The 25,755-nt window shown below is 39.1% G+C and overlaps 1 protein-coding gene and 1 long non-coding RNA gene across 9 annotated transcripts in view; one reads left to right on the forward strand and one right to left on the reverse strand.

Moving 5' to 3' along the window:
• Window positions 1-25,755, forward strand: part of PPP2R2C (protein phosphatase 2 regulatory subunit Bgamma) — a 169,986-nt gene that overhangs the window by 53,559 nt on the left and 90,672 nt on the right. For 2 of the 8 annotated variants that reach the window (XM_052681814.1, XM_052681812.1), the window contains exon 2: window positions 14,824-14,915. The exons of 5 other annotated variants lie outside the window; for them this stretch is intronic. In XM_052681814.1, the coding sequence (XP_052537774.1) occupies window positions 14,849-14,915 (67 nt within the window). In that variant the 5' untranslated portion in view covers window positions 14,824-14,848. Of the gene's footprint in view, window positions 1-14,597; window positions 14,741-14,823; window positions 14,916-25,755 lie in introns of all 8 variants that reach the window. One more of the 8 variants, XM_052681810.1, reaches the window with a different exon arrangement.
• The window catches only part of LOC128080033 (uncharacterized), a 36,605-nt gene continuing 31,854 nt past the window's right edge, over window positions 21,005-25,755 (reverse strand). Inside the window, exon 3 of the long non-coding RNA XR_008206461.1 lies at window positions 21,005-21,199. This is a non-coding gene — a long non-coding RNA (uncharacterized LOC128080033). The remainder of the gene's footprint in view (window positions 21,200-25,755) is intronic.

A 25,755-nucleotide genomic window follows, 5' to 3' on the forward strand; every position in this document is an offset into this window, starting at 1 on the left:
TCTTAAAAGTATGTTACAGTTGCACCGTGGAAATAAGGCAATTTAATTCCAGCAGCACCATGCAGGAACTTATTCAATGATGATTTTCAAGAGCGGTTTTTGAGGGAATGGCTTCAATTTATGTAGTCTGCTTGCTGAGAACTAAAAATATGAGATTTGAAGAGAGAGAGAAGAAACACCTGAGGTGTGGAGAACATGACCTGCAAGAAAAGATCCATAGCTTGTGAGGTTTCTGTCACTGGACACTGTTAAATGCAATTTCATTCTACCAACATACAAAATATGTTGGTAGAAAGTGAGATAATGATGGCTGATCCTCCCCTAGGCAAAATAGGAGCTCAGTGATGCCCCGCATCCGTTCAGGTTCATGACTTGCTGGGAGCTGAGGTCTTTACAGCCTCTTGCAGCCCAGCTGCCCAGGAGCTGCAGTGTCAGTGAAATGCAGAATTTCAGCAACACAGTGGGATGTGGCTGGATGGAGGAACAGGGCTTTGCTCACAAAGTCTGTCAGGGAAGATGGTGGGAAAATGGTGGCCAGTGGGGTGGGGGCAGCACGTGGGTAAGTGGTCGTGTGCTTATGGGGCCAGAGGCTGCCCTTCAGTCTGATGGCTGCCTCGACACTACCTTAACAGTAAATTGACAGATAAGTAGTTATGTGAGGAGCAAAACTCAATATCCTTACAGAACAGTGTTGATAAGTGTGATTAATCTCCATGAACTTGAATTTATCTGGAGAGTTGCTTCTCTGGAGGCAAAGGCATTCTGCAGGTTTTATGCAGGTGTCTCTTACTTATCAGTTCATCCCCATGTTTTCATGGAGTTTCCCTGTTTTGGGAAGAACTAAAAGGTTATTTGTCCTCTCAGTTTCTCCCTTGATCTGTGCCTTTAGTTTCAAGTGAAGCTGGGGAAGATGCACAGGTGCAGTGAGGCAGAAGCTGACCTTCACTATTTAGTCATTTATATGGCCAAATGGTGCAGATTGGTTCCATATGGCTTAACTTCCATTATAAAGTTAATCATGTTAATGGTGTATTAACCTTCTCAAATGTGATATTTGAAAAATAATGAGAATTACCAGTGCAGTGTAAAACATATTGAATCATAACCATGTAAAGCATTTATTATAGAGGACGAAAAAAGGATACTTTTTTTATTTGGTAATGATTTTAAAGTAAAATCCCCTGTAGATAATGAAAACAGATTTAGGAGCCTTTTTTCTCCACTTAAATGGGCGAGTTAGTATCTCTGTTCTTCATTAATCAGTGTTAAGGGAAATTATCCATTCTTGTACACTAAGAAGACATTTATTTATGAACTGCCTTTCATAAATATCTCAAATGTAATTTGAATAAGAGCTGACTACCAGAGAATACCAGAAGAACACAGAGAAGAGGGATAGCTCTGCTGGCTCAGGCTCCGCATCACTGTTGCTGGTTTACCTGTTTCTTAGACCAGCTGTTAACAAGCTTATTCAGAAAAGTGTATAGGGAGCTCTTCCTACCTTAATCTCCAGCAATTCAGGATTTATCTTGTGAATACTGATGGCTTTTATCTTTTTACAAAACTCATTTGGAATGCTTTAGAACAACCCTAAAAATTATTATTCATTCTAAATCTAATCAACTGTATTATTTTATTTCTGTTCCTGGATTAGTAACTTCCATCCAAGTGACGTTGCTGCCTTTATAAGCTTCATTCATGCAGCTCACTTTGGAGAAGCAAAGGAGGCAGGGCAAGAGCACAGCTGTCGCACCAAATTGTTTGCTTTCTGTTCCATCTTTTCATCTTGCAGCTGGATGCATGGTTCAGCATGAGGGAAAGGCAACCATTGGTACTACCTGGAGCCTGGGTCAGTGTAGCATGGACTTAGTTAAGGCTGCATTCTAGCATGAGCAATGGTGGAGCAGCACTTTGTTCAGATGAGGCACCTCAGCCAGTGGTCAGCTGCTTAATCTGCCAAATGGGCAGGGCTATGTTAGGATGGTTCTGACTCCAGAGTGGGATTTCAGAGTTTCTTGTTTTGCTTCTCTCAGCATCCCCATAGTGCAGGGAGGAGTCAGTGTAGTTACTGCCTCTGCACAAGACCTTGGAGCTCAAGGAAGGGGCCGGTGTGATGAATGTCTGACTGTTGGGTCCTCCTGAGAGAGCACTTGATGCTGTTCCACAACTGCTGGTTGTGCTTAAAAGGCATGGGGTTAACTTGCTCAGGAGCTGCACTTAATGTTAGGCCTCCAAAGGACAATTATTCACCAGTGTCGTGTGTACCCTGTGCAGTGATTCCAAGTGTGACTAAACTGGGTGGCAGCTCTTTCCCCCTGCAAAGGCAGAAGTCTAATGCCAGAAGGATGGTTTTGGTGACTGCCCTCAGAGACTGACAGCAACTTCAGCTCTCTACACACATACATAATTAATAGATGATCTCCCACTCAGTAACCAAATAAAAACTACAGATAGTTGCTGTCCAGTGTCATCAACAAAAGGAAGGAAGCATCTAGAATATTGGCTAAGGGATGAACAAGCCAAGCTGCTTCTACAAGTGCAAAAGATGCAGCAGGTACCTGCACAGGGCTTTTGTCAGGAGCCCAACAGCAGGGTCTGACAGGTGTCTGAGTGGCACAAAGAACTGCTTGATTTCAGCAATTTAGCAATTTATGCACTTTGTTCATAACTACTTTTGATACTAACAAGTACAGACTAGAAACATAAAATAGCGTTACTTATAGTATATTTAACCATATAACTCCAATATGTAATATATTCAATTACACCTAAACCTTGAAGTTCAGGAGGTCAACGGTGTGTTGTATATATGAGATAAAATCCAGCAAAATATGGATTTATGCAGGCTCTACTCTATCTATGCCAGTTTTCTTTCTAATTGAAACTGACAATTCAAAAGCATTGAATAATGTAAAACTAAACAACGCAGTGCAGGTAGAGTAAGTGTCATCATTCACTGCAGGAGCAGCTGATTTAGCATATGCATCATTATGAAAAAAAAACTGTACCTTGCAGTATATTTTGTTTTCAACGCAGACCACAGACATTTCAACAATGTATCACATATTTAAAGAATAATAGATGTGGTTCTTACATCAGTTTGAAATGTGAAACAGAATACACTAACACTGAATATTTTATAATAGAAAAAGAACTGAGTATGTTTTATTACATCCATAAAAAGGTAATCAATCAGTACTGCTTGCGTTGTGTAATTACTTTGTTACTAGTTTCTGGATCTTCAAGACTTCTCTGTTGCAGTTTATTTCTTCCCCCTTAGTAAGGCTTGGTATAGAGGAGCATATGCTACGAGAAGGCAAGGTATTTACTAGCTGGGAAAGGATGGCAGAGGAAATAATTATCTGAAAGAATCAGAGGAAAGTACTGTTGGGATTTTTGTTATTAAACAAGCAAGGGTTTTAAGTGCACTTCCAGTCATACAGAGATGCTTTCTTGATCAACTGCTTCTTTAGTTCCCAGGTTAACACCAAATTGCCTTTAGTAATTGATGTGGTTGATTACTTTTTTATTTTTAATTATTATTAGTTACTTTATTACTGATTTCTGGTAAAAAGCTCCCCAATTTTTTACCAAAAATAAGAAAAGAAAGCCTACCAAAGCCACTTTATGTATTGTTAGAATTCCTTTTCTCAGGAATCTTTCCCTGTTAAACTGTTTTACCTCTTATTTTTGTTGCTTAAATGCAAATGAGAACAGACTGTATCTGGGCAGTGCCAATACAAGTTATAAAAATACACATCAAAAGACTCAGTTCATAATAATATTTTTCAGCACAACGTGTCACACAGTTCAGTAACTTTTGTGAATTTTTAATATGATGAGGTTTGCAATCTGTATCAGCAAATATAGCACTGCCTTTCATGTGTATCTACTTAAAAAAAAAAAAAAAAAAGAAACTTCTGTGTGTGATACAATGACATCCATGTGTGTTTTAATTAAGAGCAAAGGAAAGAGGAAAGTCAAGGACTGAGAATTATTTTTATTCTCTAGTTCAGCTCAAATCTGAATAGAACTTAATTGTCACCTTTGTTCTCCTGGCGCATGGTGCTTTTGTTGTAGATGTGACCCAGGCATTGCAAGTAGTTGATGGTATAGCAAAACGGGAGCATTTACACCAAGTCTGAGGTTAATGCTGCTTACTGATGCACTGGATGCTGTAATGTCAGCCATACCATCCCCTGTTCTGGGGGAAAAAAAAGAAAAAGAAAAGCAGAAAGGATTTTTAGTAGATTGGTGCTCTTTATCCATAATCTAAAATGTTAAAGGCGTTTTTCAAACAGAATTAAGATAGGTCTCAAACAGTGAGCTGGTCTGCAAATTTCAGTAATGTATTTCTAAACTTTTATCCAGTCAATGAGACCTTATGTTCCATTAACTTCTGGTGGTTTCCGTTTGTGGCAGAAGTTGACACAAGTCCTGAAACCTTTCCAGAATGTTATCAGAATTGTAAATCAGACTTTTTATATCCTTATTTAATAATTTCTGATATATTTATTTCACTACTGTGAAAATTCAGAGGAAAATTCAGTAATAAATTCAGTAACAGTAATTAGTAAATAAAATGCAACAAATATGCACAGTGAACTGGGCAGTGCAGAAGAAAGTAGGCTACAAGCATAGCACACAAAGATCTCATCAAGCTATGTTTAAACTTAGGTACCTTGATTGGATAGCTTTCAGTTGTGCGTGCACATCAGCAATACTGCAGTAACCAGGAGATAAAGTCATCGGTGGGTTCTGGAGTCGTTTGGAATGGCAGTAGTAGGTCAAGCACATTCTCTTTAATCAAAGCATACTTTTTTTAATCTCGAAGTAGAATTCACATATGTGGTGTCTTTGAAATAGGTAGCTGTGAATTATTGCTCATCTAAAAGAAATTCCTGGAACACCTGATGCTAAGAATCAAGAAATGGCCGTATGGACAGGTGGTGCTTTGCATTGCTTAGAGGGGTATATTTTAGGTCAAAACAAACACCTTGTCCCCAAACACCGGATGCCAACTTTTTAAGCTCTGCCAGAGGGTCTTTCTTTCAAATAAAGAAAGCCTGGAATTTGGCCAGTAGTTCAGCATAAGGCATTTATAATTTCTGCTCATCAACTGACAAATATGTGATTTCCAGGGATAGGGGTGGTGCAGATGCATGCAGATCTTGGTCGCACACACTTCTTTCTTCTAGAGTGCTGCATGGTTGATTGGGAAAGACTGGGTTAAATGTGTGCCAGAGGTTTATTTGCCTATTTGTTTTTATCTGCCCTATTTAACTGGTCTTCAGGAAAGTGTGATTGTGGTGAGACTCTCATAAATTATAAATCTGCTCCATAATTCTATTATGTATAGCCAGTGTCCAAGAAGACCCAGCAATATGAAGTGTGATTTTATTTGTGTGATGTGTGTTCGTGTATATGTTGCACTCATGAAAGTTTTCTCGTTGACTGTTGTCATGTGTGTCTATTCCTACCAGTTGCTACACTTGAAATGGGAATTTGAAACTATTAGTATGACTATTTAAGTTTCAGCATTGGGAGATGGGACAGTAAAATCCTGAATGTAGAGTGCTGTGTGTCCCATCTGACTTGCATTCTGTTATGTCCACCAGTGTTTGCTAGACTGGGAAGTCTGTCTGGAACAAAGGTTTCTTTCTTTATACATTGGGTGTGAGAAGCAGTGTCCTTGCATTTCTGATTGTCCCATGCTGATGATGAGTTGAAGCTCTCTGAAAAAATGGATTAATTATTTGGATAAGGATTTTACTTCTCAGGATTAGGTGTGTGCTTACTGAATTGTTGGATTTTATGGTTCTGAGCTTCCCCTTAGTTTCAGGAAGCAGTTCATAGAGAGTAGAGATCTTTTGTGACACTGTGGAGTTTATAAAAACGCCAGATTAAAAATAGATAGCAGTTGCACCTCTAAGCAGTAATAATCTTGCTCTAATAAAACTTTGACTGTCTGCAAGGATTTACAATATGTGCAAACGAAAGTTTTTTTTGAAGTGTCCTGCAGAAATGAATGCAGAATATGATTTGTCCAGAGTAAAAACACTTGGTTGTTGTAATGATCTTGATTTTTAATTTTTTTTTTTTGTTAGGTAGAAATATTGAGAGTTTCTAGTACTTTTTTGTACCATCAAACCAACAAAATTATTTTGAGTTTGGGGCTTAGTTTGAAACTACTTGTGCATGCAGATAGTGGAGGCACAGTCCATTATTCAGGAAGAGCTGCAGTATGTGCTGCCTGCTTTTTTTTTTCCTCTGCCTTAGAAACCTATTGCAGCTTGTCCTATGGCAAGGGGAGTGTCAGCAGAGAGGAGGACAGGACTGGGAAAGGCACTGGTCAGCCTGGCAGCCTGAATCCAGCTTCTTCAGAAAGTCACAGACCACAGAATGGCTGAGGTTGGCAGAGACCTCTGTGCCCATCTGCTCCAACCCTGATCCAGCAGGGACACCCAGAGCAAGTTGTCCAGGTCCAGATGGCTTCTGAAGACTGCAAGGAGGGAGGTTCTGCAACCTCTCTCATTGTGCCAGAATGGTGGCCAGTTTTTTAATTTGTCCCTTGCTAGCAGAGAAGGAAGCATCACACCTGCCTTCTGGGAGCAAAGGTTGCAGTGAGCAGTGCTGACTTGTGCAGGGATAAAGCTGCCATCTGTCACCAGAACCCCATAGTTTCTGTCAGCTGTTACATGTGCACCAGAAATGTCAATGTCTCAGTGTTGCAAAGACATACTTAGTAGTGATCCTTACCATAAAACCGTGTTTTTATAAGGCTTTAATGTTATATGAGCACAATAGAAGGAAAGGGGGAAACGTGGGCTACAAATGTATTGGAAAAATGTTTGACTGTTATCCTGGATGTACCAGAGTAACAGCAGAAACAGCAGTATTAAATCTGAATGTGGAAAGCTGCAGTGCTTCTGCCCCATTAATAAATACTAACAAAGATGATTGCCAACATGGACCTTGTTTACATAGGGATTCATTTCTGATTGTTAAGTGTAAGTATATTTAGACAGAAAACGATTTTTGTTCCTGAAAGCCAAGAAGTTGTTGTAAATGGGAGGAATTAGCAATTCAGACTCCACAAAGCAAACACCAGCCTGGTTATTACAGATGGGACTTAATAGATGTAGTTATATTGAGGTTAGCACAGGAAGCTGTGCCTTTGTTTCATGTTTTAGTGATTGAATTCAATTCTTATGCCTGGCATATTATTGTTAGAAGTTGAATTTACAGTTTTATTTAAAGAAGACCTACTTTGGCCGTTTTCTTTCCTGAAATGCTGCAAGTATTTCCAAGCTATTCATATTTCCCTTGCTAAGTCATATCAGCTCCAGACATCTCCATTTATAAATTTGTTCATACAAGTGTATACATTCATGAATCTTAGACTAATTCAGTGTAGTAATGCCTCTTGTAACTTCAAAATCTCATGAAATTTGAAGACTAAAAACTGTCTGAATTTTGCTAATGTTCCAAGTGTAAATTTCTGTGTTAGAAGTGCTCTAACTTGAGCGCTATCACTAACAAATTTGCTTGTCTTTTAAATGTCTAAAATATATGCTCTGTCACAATGACAGAGTCCAAATGACAGCAGGAAGGAACTGAGAAGGCTTTCTTCTCAAAACTGAGCAATGAAGTCTGGAAATTCTGACTCCAGAATTTGAGTTCTTATTATCTAAGTGAATCCTTATAGGAGTTTGCCAGGCAAGACATAATGGAGTATTGCTAACACCTGCATCTCATTTGTACAGAAGGTCATCTCATTTGTACAGAAGGTTGATGGATAGGGTTTACTGCGTGTAACAGAGAGAGACAAAGAAAGATATCCAAATACTTGATGGAGGCTGTGGAGGGTAGACCTGCCCCTAGCAGAGGTTGAGCACATTTCCAGGATCCCAAGCAGTGTTGTGTTCCACCAGCTGCCCGGTCCTTCCTGTTCAAGGCATTTGGGAAAGCCCTGTGCTATAGCCTATAGGCTGTGATTCTCATGAAATTATATCAAGAACTGTGTTTTTTTTCTCTTGTTCTTTGTTCTGTGGCCCACTAAAAACCTTCTAAGGAGCACAGGAATATTTTCCCAACGTGTCTTCATTTTATTTTTCAAAAGCTGTTTTTACTGATGGAAGGATCACAGAATCACAGAATTGTAGGGGTTGGAAGGGACCTCCAGAGATCATCGAGTCCAACCCCCCTGCCAAAGCAGGTTCCCTACAGCAGGTCGCGGATGAACAGAGTTTATTGATGGTGCTGTTGCAGCACATGGGTCAGAAGAGGAGAGGAGGCAAAGCTCCCGTTCATCCTGATAGTTTTTAAAAGCAGTAATATAACAATTCCCTGAAGCTTTTATCCAATTCAGAATTCCTATAGCACCGCTTTTCAGCTCTGAGGTTACCCAGATCACAGCAAGGGATGGTCCCTTTCTTCTTTTGAAGCTGGCTGCTTTAAGAGCTACTTGCTTGTTATGTTTTGTTTCAGTAAAACGCCGGCTTGTTTAGGGCCCAGCTCAGCGGTTACATGTCCATCGTGTAACATGCCATTCCCAGTCCCAGGACCTCTGGCTTCCCCTGCTATATGAGTGGAAAATGATTTTGAAAGTTGTAGGAGCTTATGTTTCAGAGAGGAGAGCCTTTCTTCATTGCAGGCAAACTAAATACAGAGCTAATAAGAGAACAGAAATGTTTGAGTGGGTGAATACCTTTGTTTCTCTGTTTTTAAGATGTTTTAACTCATAGGTAGCTGAAGTTTTCCTGAACCTGATCTTCAGTTCTGGGAACGTAGAACACTTAAAGATGAAGTAGGATATGCTGATCAATTATGTTAGTTCAAAATTTGGGCAGAATCTAAAATACATCTGTTCTGTCTGACATGTGGCCAAGACTGTGGAAATTATACAAAACAGTATGGATATCTGGGGGCTAAATATTTCAGAACAATAATTTACATTTCCTTTGGTTCACACAGACTTCTGTCCGAACAACAGATACTTTCTTAAACCTAGTAGTCTGCCTTGAAGTCCCCTTTCAAGTGCTTCTGGTATGTGTCTTCATGCTGCTAAAGTCACTTTGATCTACTTTTGGCCAGTTTCCAGACCATCCTTTAATTCCTTTTCGGAAATTTCCATACCAGCTTTAATTCCTGCCAGAAGGCAACTGTTCCATCTCTGTTCAAGCAGGGCCCCAGAGCTTTAAATTCACAACGTGTCTCTTCCTGGAAATAATACTCGCTGCTCAGACTTGGGAGAAGTCAGGAATATGGACATCTCAGCAGCGCCGGGGGAAGAAATAGACAGAATACTGTCATTTGTTCCCTGACTTCAGGTTTTCTCTTACCACTTGCTGCTTGACTTGACTGTAGCAATGCTTGGCTTCTATCTGCAGTACTTGCTAGGCTTTGAGCTCCGGAAATCTTTAATTAAGCAAACAAACAACGCAACAAAACCATCCGCAACAGCAAAATCAAAATGCTGGCTCATTTGTCACTCAGTGTTTGCCGTTCTTTTTGCTCTGTATTTATATTCATTGGAACACATGAAAGCAAGATCCTGGATTGCCATGCTGTTCCATTCTCCTGTTCTTTTGTCTTCATTAAAGGTCACAGATGTGACTCAAAATCGTCTCGGCTTTGAAGCTATTGGTCAGTCTGTGTGTGAACCTCAGCAGCAAGGGAGGGTCTCTGAAATGGAAGGAGGCCTGGCAGGTGTTGTGGGTAAGGACCCAGAAAAATAGGCTAGTGTGAACGGCTTGTCTGAGCCGTGGGGTCACCTGTTCTTGTGAGGGAAAGCTTGTGGGGCTTCATTTCTAAGTGTACCACTTGTTATCAAAATGTTATGAAATGAAATGTTATACTTTTTACTTTTATACTTTTTTTTTTTTTTTTTAAGGACACTGAGATCCATGTTTCCAACCAATAAAAAGAATTTATTCTTTAAAATCCTGGCAAGCTGCTACAGCCTTTATATAACTATGATTTAGTAATGAACAAAGCCTATTAAGAATCTGCCAGTGACACTGGATCATGGTGCATAGCTGAACTATATGTACACACTGTAAGTCCATTAAAATATGCCTATATATACAAACATATTTTTGTTTTTCACTTAAGAATACTGATCTATTCACCTAGTTTTTTCTAATTGTGTTCTGTGATAACTTCAGTACTTGAGTTGCTTTTATCTGCAGTACTGTATTACATCTGTTGTGGGTGTGTAGTATGATATGCTTGATGCTGCTGTTGTTTTGTTCTGTTTTTTGTTTGTTTTGAAGAGTGCAAGAGTGCAAGAATGGGTGGTGAAGTAGTTGCCAATGAAAAACCTTTCTGGGAATTTCAACCTACTGAATCTTCAGAGATTCAATACCAATACTGGATTTGTTCTTTAGAATAAAACCAGATAAAGTTAGAAATTCGGCCTAACTTCTAAATTATTTTTAGAAATCTTAGATTCTGTACAGCTTTTCTACGTGTCAGGAAACACAGCTATATTCTGCAGTTTCACTGTAAAAGAATCCTGGGAGTTGAAGCTGTGTGGATTTTTTAAAGATGTTGGTCAATCTTATGCTTTATTGCATTCCTATTTATCTGCAGACTATATATTTAGTCTATTAAAAATTATTCTGTGAACAAAAACAGGTTCTCCATATTTAGTGCAATTATTTGGAATTTAAATTGTGTTTCTTTGCACAGTGGGGTGGGAAATCTACTTGGAAATTCACATGCACAATATAACATTAAAAAAAAAAAAGACTATTTAAACTATCCAGTACAATACTATGTTCTTAATACTACCTTTGCAAGTTTCCTTAGGAGCTTAGTGTATGCAAATTTGCAATAACCTAGGCATAAACTCATTTCCTTTTCTTTGACCTTTTTGCCTTGTCCTTGTATGATTTATGATTTCTGCTTATTTATTTATTTATTTATTTTCTGTTAAATACTCTCTCAGACATTTGCTTGGAGCAAAGCAACTGTCCAGATTTTTCCTTTGAAATAATCTTGCTTCAGGCTACTTTTAACTTTCTGAAATGCAAAGTAATTGTAGTTCAGATTTTAATTGTATGTCTTTTTCTTCTTTTTAAGTATATGCTGCCTGGACACATTATCAGTTTGTTATTTAAAGGGCTAATAAATTTTTCTCAGTTGCGTTAATTTGTGTTGCAATAGAATCCGAATTAATACTAACCCAAAGATCTTCTAATAGGAGAGTAAGGATGAAGGGTGTAATTAAATCTCTGAAATAAATTACAAGATATTTCATGAACGTCAGTAACATACTTGCAACCCTTTAACACATTTATTTTACGGACGTGTTTGAGGGTTGTCAGTATCAGAATTTTTAAAAATGTACTTTTTTCCCCAAAATAGTAATTATTCCTCAAGATCTGCTGCCCATTCTTGTATTTTTAAGTTTTTCCAGATTTGTCAGGTTCATTTTGTTCCCCTAAATAATGCTTTTAGAATTTAAAAAATATTCATATTGCGATAGTGTTAAAGTAAGTAGGTTTTTAAAATTGCTATTTGGTGTGTGTGTGTGTGTGTGCTGTGTACAGAATAGTTCGGTAAATTGATTCCTTTCAGATGCTGAGCACTTGGGCTCTCTGTAGCTGGTGATCCCTGCAGGAGCATTGGTTGAGATGTTACCTCAGAAATGAACCCACTCAAGAAATAGGCTGTGCCTTAAGAGCTAGCATAGGTTTATTGTTGGAGGGAAAAAATATAACATGGCAAATCCAGAATTAGTCACTGCAATTAATCAGTTTCAAAGCGATGGTTACCTGATTCCAGTCACTGCTGGAAGCATACCAACCTCTTGTGAGTAAGCTGGAGGGAAAAGATGTCACCTGCTTTAGCTCTGGTCTCTGAAGCATATTTCTTGGCATGATGAATGTCCTGGCAAAATGTCTTGCTGGACAGGTGAGGTGCAGAGACTTAGCAAAGGGATTTTGTAAAACATACCTGTTTTCCACAGAGCACCAGGAAGTTTAATGACTTTGAAACAGAGGGGAAATTCCAGCTTGGAAATGGCAGCTGGGTGAATTCATCCTATAGACAGCATGTGCTCTCTGTCACAGAAGAACTTTCAGATTGAATCGGTCTCTGGAAAATACAGTCATATGTGAGGAAATGGTTTTCATTCTACGAACTGCTCTCCCGGACAGTGAAAATGTGTCTATGTTTGCAAATTATCCCATATGATTTAAGTGACTCTTGAAGAGCTTGGGATGCGTAGACTGCAGGGGAGGTTTAGGAATAATAATTAACTTATGGGGAGAAAATCCAGAGGATATAAGCAGAGGAAAGGCCTTTTGGAGCACGTAACGCATTTTGAATGTTTAAGGCTTGCTTTTGAAACAAATGCAGGTTACCTTCAAAGGGTCAAAGACTCGACGTTTTTGAAGGTTAGTAGAATAAACAACAGTCCACACTGAGGCTGTTTCAAATTGCTGTGTGGCACTCGTGTTCAGTTGCAGCTTGTACTGCTTTGCATTCGCGTGAGGGTAAAGGAGGTGACTGTAGTGGTTTTGGATGGACCTTGGTTCCAGCCCTGCCAGCCCTTACAGAGACTGTTAGAAACTATCCTCAAGATTTCAAAGTGTTTGAGTTCTTCTCTCTGTCTGAAAAGAAATTTGTTAGTGGAACATCTAGATTGTCAGTGAATTATGGTCACTTTTGGGCAGTTTTGTTGTGACTGTGAGATGGGCTTAGGCCGTATGTAAAAACTAAAGTCGTCAAAGTTCCTTGATGATTCTTCATGATACTCCTAGTACTTTTCACATGAAGAAAAGGAATAGATTTACTAAAAAAACTTTTTTTTTTACTTAGAAGAATTGCTTCCTCTTTTGAGTAAGGAGCAAAACTATAATTTCTGCTCAGTGATTTTTTCCCCATTTCTGGTCTTTTGACTGTATATTTAACTAGGTGGAGCTGTGCTTACTTTGAGTAGGTCTTTTTGGGCATTTCTCTAGTGGTCATAGTAATCTATCTAATTACAGCATTTTATCATCTTAGAACCCCTGAAATATTGAGATTAAAGCTCAGTGATATCTGTTTTGGTATACTTAGATTTCACTGACAGCCTCAGCCAACACTGCCAATGAAACAGCAACTGGAAATCGGACGTAACACTCGTGTACTGCTCAGGGCACAATCCTTGTTCTGTGCTTCTAAGGCAGCTTGATGTATCTTTTTATTTAAATACTGGACTTACTAAATATATGAAATATAGTGCTTATTGAATATAGCTATATATATAGTATATGTTATATATGTAAGTCATTGCTACTGTTTTGCTTGGAGATACCTCATCCAAATATCCAGGCCAAATTCTGCTTATAATCATAGTCCTTAATAGGCCACGATCATAATCCAAGGTTAATATCTAATCAGAAATAACCTGCTTTGTTGCTTATTATGTTGGACTTTGGGAACTTTGTGAAGAGAAAAACTGTATATAGTTTTGGCATGTAAAGGCATCAAAATAAAAATGAAGAAAATGCCTTGTGTGGCATCTTTGTTCGTGAAGCAAGTGAAACATAAATCTGTTTTGTCCAAATAAAGAATGAAAAATTCTGCTTACCTCTACATTCACTTTTCAGCACACATCTAGTGAAAAGACTGAGCTTAAGCAATTGACCTAACGAAAGCTGATATATTTTTTTTCTTAGCAAAGCTCCTCTATCTTATTTTTATAATTTTTTTGCTTGCTTCTCGTGCTTTTCAGCAGCTCTGAAGTATATCTAAAACTCACATTTATAGGCTTTTTCTTAACACTCAATTAACTTGTAAAATCAACATTGCTGTTGACCACAGTTAAGCAAACGCAACAAAGGCTGATAAGGTTCTAATTAATTATGGGAAATTGTTCCTTCCTTGAGCATCAGTATGCACTGCATGCTCCTACTGGACAAAAATGGTTGGTTGTAAGCTTCCAGTCCTGCATGTCTAAACTTGACAGCGTTCCCTCCAACAAAACACATTGTGGTGCTCCTGAAAGATACGCGGAGATCACTCCTGGAAGCAAACATACTTACTTCAGTACAGCTTCAGAGAATTGTTTTTGAAATTGTAAAACGCTGCATTCATAAACACATTCAAAAGAATGATTTATTCATATACTTCAGATAATTCTTTTCTTGTCTCTTTTTCTCTCTAATGGATTGTGTTTTGTTATATACAAATCATTTGTATTTGTCACACTAAAAACTGGTGGCTGAGAACTGTTTGCCTAGCTGGAAATCATGAGGATAGAGGAAAGCGTTCATTTTCCCTTTACAAACTTTCTTGAGATTGATTCTTGTGGTATGTCTATTTGGATTAACATGAAATTAAAATAAATGTATGGAATGAGTGGAACGTGAAAAGCAGGAGAACTGCTTCTCAATTAGGGTAATCCATATGGTAATCATCTGCAAAATGAAATGTGTGAAGAGCAGACTAAGAAAACGTGACTGTGGAAGGAAGGGAGAGAGTTACCCAGTAGCACGTGCTAGTTCATGTCTGGGTTGAGATGTTAATTTAAGCATTACTTCCTACTGTATTTTATTTTATTTAGGCTGTGGTAACATTGATTCTTAACTGTTACATCCCAGCTTGCTGTATAGGTAACTGGTAAGAGTACCATCAACTCATGAACCTAAGAATCCAGCTTGCTGTCTAAGCAGACAAATGGAGCTCCACAGAAGATGTGAAATACTGCAGTAACAAATGCGGGTTCTGCACTACACCCCAAAATGTATTAGCTTCATTTTCCTTCACTTGTAATATAGGAGGTGCTGGCTGGCAGCCCTGGAAATTGAGTCCTCTATTTCTCCACAGGAGAGGTATAGCAAGGGCAGCAGCAATGCAAGCTTCCCCACATTGTCCTGCCAATGTTCCTCAACCCAGTTCGGAAGAGGTCACTTCTGGAGGTGAGTGGGTGATGAGTCTCTGTCCATGCAGTTACTGCTGCCAGGACAGACTGTTGGACGGAGACTGGCCCTGTGTCTTGAATGAACCACCAGTCTTTGATAGATAATCACTTTGTGTACTGTAAAGCGGCGTGGGCTGGATTCATTGAGGTTGCATTATTCTGCTTGACTGCTGTCACGTTTTGGTATTGCTTTTTGGTTGGATGGCACCTTTGTATGTTTTTCTTTTTGCACTGTTTTGTTTTCAGAGACTTTGCCAATGCTTTATGTACACGTCTATTCAGTAGCATGCGGATAACTGAATGCAGTCTGGTTGTGAATGTGATGCAAAAGAGCAGTTACTGATGGCAGCCATGTATGCAAGAGGAGCATTAGAGCACTAGACCAGGAGGCATGCTTTGAAATGCACCAAAAATTGATAAGAGAGTGAATGTTGGTTTTCAGTATCTAAATGAATGATTAGGTTTCTGTTGTAAAGCCGTATCTTAACGTTTTCTTTTTCCATAATTACTATGTAATTTAGATATTAACACTCATTAAGCTGGTAAACTAATGCTTTAGCACTAATGATTATTTTACAATTAATGGAATCAGTCTATCTAAAGTTAGACGCATAACATCCTGCTCTACATGAAAGTATTGTTGTTGCCGTTGCAGTAGGTAGTTGTCACCTAAACCAGGAGATATGTGATAGATGATTTGAGAAGAAATAATGTAATTGATAGCAGTCTTCAGAATAAAAATAACAGATGCTTACACCCATGGTAAATGAATTTTTCATGTACATTCCTGGGTTTATTTAAGTGCTTCATACTTCCAGTGCAGTGAGTACTATTCTGTTTTCAGCCAAATTTAAATCTCTCAAATATACAGATGTAATATAGAAAACTGAAACAAAGGCTTAGCAAGGCCATTAGGCTGTAGTGAATCATTTCTGCAGCTTCAAATGTTTTGTGAAGGATTTCTAACAACTTGATTATCACTTGTAGTTGAAGCCTGCAGGTCTGTATAACTCTGCTTATATGGCTGTTTGTTAGCAGGTATGATAGCAAAAGAACATACTACGGTTCAAATTTAGTGTTACTAATTTCTGCAAGATCTGAAAGAGTTAGTTTTCCTAACCGGAAGATTTTTCTTGTCTTTTGTTTGAGTGATATGGTTCAAAAATTATTCATTCCATTCTGACTTCTTCTTTTGTCAGAGCGATAAGGAGTGCAAGGTTTGGTTTATAAATAAAATCAGCAGTAGAGTCCTCTTGGGAAGTAAATTGTGACTAAATCATAAATCCAGTGTAAAAGTTTGAAGATGATGACAGTTCACTACATTAGGCAATATAACATTGGACATATTTGCTAATAAATCACCTTATTTAGTATTTTTATGGTGCTAACAAATCACTGTGGAATTGATTTTTCTTTTTTTCAGCCCTTCCAAATGCAGTGCAGATTGCAAGCTTCTCACTGACATGGGCAAACCCTCATGAGGTCCTGAGCTGGACTGAGCCATGCGCTCAGCTGAAACCTTCCTCTAGGTCACATAAGCCTTTGAAGACAACTGCACAATTTAGCACCATTAAACTCTTTCTGTAATGAACTTTATTTTAAATTGAAGTATAAAAATACAGTTAAACCATCATCAGTATGAACACAAAAAATATGGAAAGGGAATTTTCTCACATTGCATTTTATTCATACTGCATTCGTCTTTCTATTTCTGAATGTGTTATCTTCAACTTGTAATTAATGGAGAAGCTGATTTTTGTGTGTATTTACTTTGAATAATGGTGATCTAAAGGAATCTACTTGTAAAACAAGGTATTACCCAGAGCATGAATAAATATGGCATGATAATCCTCAGAACCTTGATCCTGGAGCCCTAACTTGTATAAGGAATTCTGTTGATTCCAGTCTGACTGTCACATGAGAAAAGGCTTCAGCATTCGTAGTTACAGATTGTTATCCTGTGAGCTTCAGTGTTATTATCCCTTCTTTACCTCCCATTATATCCTAGTGATTTTACACTCTCGCTGGCTGTGTCCAAAGTCTGGGAGCATGGGAAAGTCAAATCAGCCCTTAGAGAGCATATATATAAATACCTTCACTGAGCCTCAGTGAGTTGATTTGAGGCAGTAGGTTTAATTTGCAAAGTCATTTTTCTCATAAACCCTTCTCAGGTTGGTGTTGAATAATAATATTCTGGAGTGTGCATGGCCACAGTTGGGAACCCCTCTCGCTAAAACTTTGTTTCTGTTTGTGTAGATAACATGGGTCTCTATGTGCAAGTGATCCGGAAGAAGCTTTGCTTCTTCCTGATCTGTTGGAGGTATCTCTAGCAAAACGTTTCCCTGACAGATTTGAACCTGGTATGGATTCCATTGGGCAGAAGTCCTGTTAGGTTGTTCAAAAGCAGGTGCTTATTTAATGCATTTAGATCTATTTCATGTGTCAGACTTCTAAAAGTAAATGATTAAGATGGAGCAGAGGGAATTTCATATAATGACAACTTTATGTTATTGGCATCTGTAAGTAGAAGGGAGACTAAGGAACCAAATCTGTTGGAAATGAGAACTCATTTCTCAAATATCAGGCTGTACAACTGCTGTCACTGATTTGCCATGTAGTTATTGTGGGCTCCCAGCGTGATGTTGTTTAGTATTATGGTGGCCATAGGAATTAATTTGTCACCTGCCTTCCATGGCTTTATAGAAGATAGGATTTTATCCTCCGTCCACCTGTAGTTGGGCAAGTTTAGTCTAGCCAAGTTCATTGGTGACCAGGATGTTGTTGCTAATTAGCACCTGTATGAGGACACATACAGGAAAAGTTAGTTCATGTGTGTATTCAGTTCCTATTACTCTGCAGTCTTACAAACTGCTGTTTCTAGTGGTTCAAGTGTTTGCACAGAAGGAACTCATTGCAGGATCAGAGCTGATACATTTTTCAGCGTGCACACACCAATCCTACCTTGAGACTTGAGAATACTCTGATGTGAGTACTATAATTATAACACTTTTTTAACACAATCCTCCAAAACCCTCGATAACATTTTAACTCATTTTATTATTTTCTTTTGAGCACTTGGAAATTAAGACCCAGTAAAACTGCTCTGAGGTTTTGTCACCTTTATTTTGTAGAAGAATACTTGAACTCAGACACTGAAAGCATTTTAGGAGACAAAATATTGCCAATGCATTATGAGGTATGAGGACAAAAATAAAGAGCTGATACAGAGGGTGAATCGTTTTCCAGTACTTTCTTCTTTCGACATTAAGACTGCAATATGGATTGCTGTCATCCTCTGTGTTCCATAAAAAACTAACTTACAAATCAGAATTGAATTTTCCTAATATGCAGACTAATAGATCAGCTGCAGAACTCAGTGCCAAGTTGTTGCTTTTTTGAAAATCATTCTCGTGTTCCTTGAAAGAGAGCTAACGACTCAAGAATGTTGATGTTTTTAATTTTTTTTCTACTTTAGTATGCAGGTGTAGCAAATTCAGAGTTAACAATCAATACTGAGACCCCAGCAGTGGGAGATTTTCCAGGGCAAAGGAAGTTTTGTTTGCTTGCACTTTCTGACTTAGGCTTTATCTGCTCTGCGTTTGGAAGCAAAAGAATTTTTTCTGCGCTTTAGTGGGCGTGACACCAGGGTGCTATGGATCTTTGTAAGCATTCTTTTATGTAATGTGCTTTAGGCCCTTTTAAAATCTATCTGTAATGAATAAAATATTCAAGCAAATCTGAACTTCCAGAAGAAAGATGACTGAATTTGAGATGTTAGCTGGAATTTTAGGGCAGAGATTACTGGTATTTATGGAATTCACTGCGGCATTATCTACCAGTGCTCACCTGTGATATTTGTGTTATGTTGACTGACATAGTGACATTTTTATTGCCCTGTGATTTGCCAAGAGAGGAGAAAAAAAGGCTTATATTTCTAATTAAATAGCAGACAATGATATACTGTATTATGGCAATTCCTGACCAGGGTTGGGAAGACAAACTCCTGTTTGTTTTCTAGGATAGGAACGGTAGAGAGAAATTCTGAACAGAAACGCTGATCTGGATACCAGTTTCTTTTTGGAAGATGTGATTGATGTGATTTCATTGTTTGTATTTGTATTTTGTATTATTGTAACTTCATGATGGAGGAGTCTCAGTGCTGAATCAATAAGTTTAAACAAAATCTCCCTCAGCCCAGTGGCTGCTGAAGGTACAGAGAACATTTTGGAGTGGCTGCAGCTAGATTTGTGCCAATAGGTGCATTTTTATAGCATGCTCTCTCTGCTGAGCACCTGTGCAGCTGGGAGGTGATGATGTGGGCCGTGCACTTCCCCTGTTGCAGTTATACAGCTGATAGTGCAGAGACGCTGGCAAGCTCACTGTGAATTAGGTAACTCCACCTCTGTAACAGTGACTTCTTGTTTGGTGTGAGCAGTGCATGAGTGTGCTTTCTTATAGCTCATGGAGGAATCTGCCATGATTCTGAGAATCTCAAGGCGAAAGAATCTGGAAGACAAATTGAGTTGTGTCTTGCCTGCATGTAATATTTTTCAATCTGCAGTGCTTCTGGGTTCACACTGGTAGGGATCATTATTTTCTGGTATTTTCCTTGTTGTAGTATTTGCTTCCTTTGTAGGGGTGTTCAAGAAACCTGGAGAGGTGGCACTGAGGAACATGGCTAGTGGGCATGGTTGGAATGGGCTGTGGTTGGACTTGATGATCCTAGTGGTCTTTTCTAGCCTTAATGATAATGTGATTATTTAATATTTTGCTTTAGCTGGACAGCGTAGGGTCTGTGTGTTTATAGTTGGCTGTGCTGAGATCTGTTTCATTCTTTAACCACAGTTCTTGGCATCTTTTCACAAGAACAGGAAATGAAGTGATAAAATGTTACTTTGTAATATTGATGGACTGAGTTTTATTCAGCTTAATTTGGAAACTACAAGCAAATGATGAAGCTTGCTGTTTCCAGCAGTTAGATACAGGACTGCTTGACAGTGGTGCACTGGTGTGAAGGAGTGACTATTGTAGAATCATAGAATCATGGAATGGCCTGGGTTGGAAGGACCGTAATGATCATCCAGATTCAATCCCTCTGCTGTGGACAGAATCACCAATCTCTAGACCATTAGCATCAGCAAAATCCAAATGAATGACCATAAATCAAAACAAAAAGCAACAAGAAAACCCTCTCCCATACTGGAAAGTTTTGTAAACAGTCCACCTACCCCATGCACTTCCCATCTACTGGAGCTTCAAAGCTTAGATGGGAATTTTTGTTGCAGACCATGCAATAGAAGGTCACCATTTTACATAAAGCACGCGAGCAGTTACGCTGTACTTCATCTGGACAGTAAAGTATGTGTCTTTTCCTTTTCTTTCCATGAGCCAAAACTCCCAGCACTTTCGTTGCTCATCTTTACAGGATCCAGTGCTGTGCTTGAAGGCACAGGGAGCTGTGGTATGAAGTGAAAGATCTCACTGAAATCAGTGTCGGTATTTTCAGCTAAGAGGAGACTTCTGAGGGTTCTCTCTGAGACTGAGTATACTTTAAATGTTAGATGTCATTTGAAAATGTGTAATGAATGGTGGGATAGGGAAGGAAGATGAGACCATAGCAGTAAAACGGGAGGGTGTATTCCCTAAGGATCACCTTACCCCATAACCAATCCCATAAAGGTAGAAGTGCCTAATCATGCCAAGAGAGTGCACAGCCACGCATTCGGTACAAACAGCAAAGGAGGAAGAAAGAAGCACCAACCCTGGAGGTGTTCAAGGAACGTTTAGGTGTTGTGTTGAGGGACGTAGTTTACAGAGATCTATTGGTGACAGGTGGTCAGTTGGATTGGATGATCTTGTAAGTCTTTTTCAATCTTGGTGATTCTGTGATTTTAAGCAGTCCTATGAATATTCTTGAGAAAGCAGAATGTACAGAGAGCTCTGATGATGTGTACTGCATTTAGTCAGAGCAGACAAGAACAGCCAATGCCTTTAAGGGTTCATTTTACAGAAAGAAAATATTGTGAGGGTGGGAATGGGGACATGTAACAGGACAGGTTAAGGCAATGAAGCTTTGGCTTTGCAATATTTTGTATATATGTTTTACATATTTATTTATATTAAAAGTTGGTGTACACGTACTCTTGATTTTTTTCTAGTTAGAATCAGGTCTCACATTTAATTTCAAACATCTTTTCTTTGATCTGCCTTTTTCAAATAGAACATACTTTCGAGGGAATCTGCACGTGCTGTTATTGAAATGTAGGATTGCTAAAGGGTTTTCTGTAAAAATAATAATAATAAAAAGTAAATAAATTTTGAAGAGCTCAGTGTGCGCACATCTTTTGTGTATTCTTGACTTTTTTTTTTTTGTCCCAGTAGGACTCTCCTAGACAAAGCAGAATGTACAGAGAGCTCTGATGATGTGTACTGCATTTAGTCAGAGCAGACAAGAACAGCCAATGCATTTAAGGGTTCATTTTACAGAAAGAAAATATTGTGAGGGGTGGGAATGGGGACATGTAACAGGACAGGTTAAGGCAATGAAGCTTTGGCTTTGCAATATTTTGTATATATGCCTTTTGCTACAGTAAACCTGCAGTGCTTGGTATCTTTGACCATCATTCTGTGACAGTCACAGTGTTGTTTGGAATGCAAAAGATAAATTCATTATCTGTTCAGTTTTCCCTTCTTTTTGTGGGCGCTCTCTCAGTGCCTTTGAGTGCTGTGCTCCTGTCTTGAGGGCTCCACAGCAGGCAGAGGTAGATTAGCAAAGTCTTGAACTTTGCATGTGGTAGTTTCTACTGTTTGAAGTTTTCTGCAGTTGAGAAGGACTGGGTAACTCCTGAGTTTGCACAGGAATGATTTTTCCTCACATCCTTCTTTCCTTCTGCTAGCAGATGATCCTTTAAGGATTTTTGCTGGCAAGTTTTAGCCGCTGGGTGTGATTGCTCCAGGGGAAGATGTTGGGCAGCCTCTCCTTGGTGCTCAGCAGAGCCAGGCCACTGTTGAACCTGATGTAGTATTTTTCTCTTGGTACTTGTAGTAGCTGCAGAGATGAGGCTTAGCTCCCCACAAGAGTTGTCAAATGTAACAAAATATGAAACTAAATGATTGTTACAGGATAAATGCCTTGTCTTCATACTTCTCTGAAACCACAGGGGTACTTATTAAAATGTAAGCTCTAACGTCAAACTTCTGTTCAAAACAGATATTACTTCTGAAATATAATTAACAGTTTCACAGGTTGAAGTAATGCCCATGATGCCTCCTAGTGCTGCTCTGTAGCACTACTTTCTTAATACTGCTGTAATATTTCTATATATAACCCAGATTTAAACACCAAAAAATTTTAAATAACATTGGAATTTCATTTTGGTAATAATTCCTCTGTCAGGCTGTGTTCAAACTGATTTTTCTCATTCTTCTGTAGCTTGTTCCAAATCCTCCCTGAACACTCAGCTCAGTCTGACCTCTACCACTGTGGATTAAAAAAATTGCAGAACTCCAGATGGTTCACTTCTTGTAACAAGGGCACTGTTTTTGGACAGAGATTTAAGTATGAAGCCAGCGATGAGTTAAAAATCCAGCAAAGAAAATAAACAGCTTTCATCAACAGTTTCAGACATCCATGAGTGGCAGCACAACATTGGATTTCAGAAGCCTTGAAAGATTTCCCACCTTTTTCACGGACTATCAAAGAGAGCTATGAAAGCTCATTAAATGTCTTAGAAGCCCATGTTATAGTTGTAGGTAGCCCATACTTTCTGATCTCTTTTCTAATTGCTATAGTGGCATGCCATTTATTTTTAAGCTATCTGGAATTGAGTTTTAGTTCTATATCCACCCATCAGCAAGTGGACATAAAGTACAGTGTCAGTCAGTCCCTCCTGTGCCCCTCAGGGACCAAAACAGATGTCTTTTAGTCATCTTTTGTTAGATATCTTTCAAACTGCAGCCATTTGAGTTCTAGGACTTCCTCTGTGTGTCACCTGGCTTGGAAGAAATGCTTAATGGCAAGAGAACATTTGACAAAAGTACTGGTGAAAATACTTGTCTTTCTTCTGTGACAATTAGTTGTGGTAACAGCTGCAAGGAATCAGAATTAATAGGTGATTTAAAAAAAACACAAAAGCTTTTTTTTTTAAACATGAAAAAGAATTTGTGCTAAGGAGTTATCAGTGGTAACGCAACAAAAAAAACCCTTTGCTTCATGAATAAAAATTTCCATCAACTCGAATTCTGCAGCTATTTGACTGAATGTGTTGTTGAGCTCTGCCATAAGTCGCGATCAGATGCACATCATTTGTGCTACTGGTGGTGTGGTAGCACTGAGGGTCACTTGGCACAGCTGGCTCTGTGAACACATGAGAAGGAGCTGGTTTGTGGCTGGAGCAGTGCTTCTGTTAAAGAGCAGACAACAGGCGATGTGTAGCTGCAGTAAAGGAGGGGGAACATGGGGTTGTGGCGACGGCTGGTCGGCACAGGCAGCAACCTAACTGCCAAGGGTCTTTACTCAGTGATATTCACTTATTGCTGCACCTTGAGGAACACCATTTGTCTTAGCTAACCCTGGAGTTGAAGTTAGACCTAGCAGATGTTCTAGTCTATGAAAGCGTTCTTCATGTTGAAAGCATTCTCACTCTGCACTTAATCACTATTTTCTGGCAAATACCAATGAAACGCAATCCAGACACTGTAATAACCGACTGTGCCATTGTACTCCTGTTAGGCAGCTGTGTGGTGGTTTTCCAAGAGACCCTGGGGCCCCGGTGATGACCCCAGCAACCTAAGATAACCTGGAGAACCATGCTGATTACAAGTGAGTAAGAAACAAGTTTTTACTTGTTACATGTGAGGGGTCCTCAAAAATCCTCAGTGCAAATATGTGGTAATCCTTAGTGTCAGCAAGGGTAGACTTGGAGGACTTCAGTTGTGAGACAGATTTCTCAGCAATTTAATCTTATTTTAAGCACATAATGCATGGGATTTTTTATTTATTTCATTTATAAAAGGTGTGTGCTATAATTTTCTTACTGTATCGTGGAGTTTGAGCATAGTGCAGTAGGTCAATTAACCTTGTCATGGGTACGTTGCTCAATGAGTGCTCTTTCTGTCCAGAAACAGTCACCAGGACAGGCAAAGTAGTGCCTAGGCAGGTTTGGTGGAAGCGGAGTGCTTTCTGCAGGGGCTGACAGCAAAGGCATGAGGATCCTTCCTTTCTCCTAAGTAACTCCAGATACATTTCTTATTCTCTCCCTTCCTGTCTGATGGGTTCTCATGCCATAATCGATTCATAATCTATCTTCAAAAGCATTTTCTGCACTCTCCCAATTGTTCCCAGCTGAACTGGATTTGAATTGTGTTCTGTTTGTCTCAGCAACAGATGCCAGATATCATTAAATCAGGAAAAGTCAGGCAAGAATAGCCATTCTTTCTGTAATTTTGGCCAAAATGATCTTCGTGTTTTTTCAAGACAGTTTTTTATGTTTTCTATTACTGAAATGTTAGGATGTAGACAATGTGTGAGTACTCCTGTGGAACTGAATAAAATTATAGTGGGAATGTGACTAGCTTTTGTTAACTTTTAATCCATTTTTCACCTATTATTAAATGTAAAAATAATGAGAGAATTACAAGTAGTGCCATAAATCAATGCATGTCCTCAACTGCAGTGCAAATCATTTTTATGAGAGCAAGCCCCTGTATTTATAATAAATCAAATTCTTTATCTTTTGAGCTTCCTGATTAAAGTAATTAGTCATTTATGTTGATACAGAGCCATCAGTGAATACTTGTTTTGTATCACAAGTATTGAATCTTAAAGAAGTTTGAAAGGGTCATTGGTTATAATTAGCTACACATTGTAATGTAGATTTGTTGTTTTGTTGGTGGGAAAGTAGTTTCTTCTGACCTAGATTAATATGCTGAGCAATTCTCCTTCTGGAATTAGAACAAACTGTATTTTGAGTAAGGTAACTGTCAGTAGTTTAAGAGGCTGTTAGAAACTGAGCATGGAAAAAATTTTTGGAGTCAGATAAAAAACTAATGTGAAATGCCAGGTATGACACAGCAGAGGCACTTGGGTAGGGCACGCTGTGCCAGCATCCCCACTTGTGAGACTGCAGCATTAGCTCCTGCCCCTTCCCATAGCAGCTGGGGAGAGGTCTGGCTAATGCCATTTGCAAAGTCTTTGGTAACTTGGGAACTGCACATGCTGTGTACCTGTAAAACACAGCTGTTGGCTGAGAGGTTCTCTTTGGGATGTGGTTCTTACCAACCCGTACTTCGCATCACTCCCACTTGGGTGAGGCCACACTTGGAGCACAGTGTTTGGTTTTGGGCCTCTCACTACAAGAAAGACATTGAGGCCCTGGAATGTGTCTGGAGAAGGATAGCAAAGCTGGTGAAGGATCTGGAGCTCAAGTCATTTAGGAAGCAGCTGAGGGAAACTGGGATTGTTCAGCCTGAAGAAGAGGAGGCTCAGGGTTGAGCCTTATAACTTTCCACAACTCCCTGAAAGGAGGTTGTGGTGCAGTTGGGGTTGGTCTCTTCTTTCAGGTAACAGTGATAGAACTTGTGGTAATGGCTTTCAGTTGTGCCAGGGATGGTTCTTGTTGGATATTAGGAAAAAATTCTTCTCAGGAGTAGTGAGGTATTGGAACGGGATGCTCAGGGAGGTGGTGAAGTCTCCGTCCCTGGAGGTGTTCAAGAAACGTGTAACACCTTGGCACCAAGGGACATGGTTTAGTGGGCATGGTGGGGGTGGGTTGATGGTTGGACTGGATCATCTCAGTGGTCTTTTACAATTCTGTAGAATAAAGCCACATTTGCAGACA

Source organism: Tympanuchus pallidicinctus, unplaced genomic scaffold (assembly GCF_026119805.1).
Source record: "Tympanuchus pallidicinctus isolate F22 unplaced genomic scaffold, pur_lepc_1.0 scaffold2, whole genome shotgun sequence".
NCBI classification, from domain to species: Eukaryota; Metazoa; Chordata; class Aves; order Galliformes; family Phasianidae; genus Tympanuchus; species Tympanuchus pallidicinctus.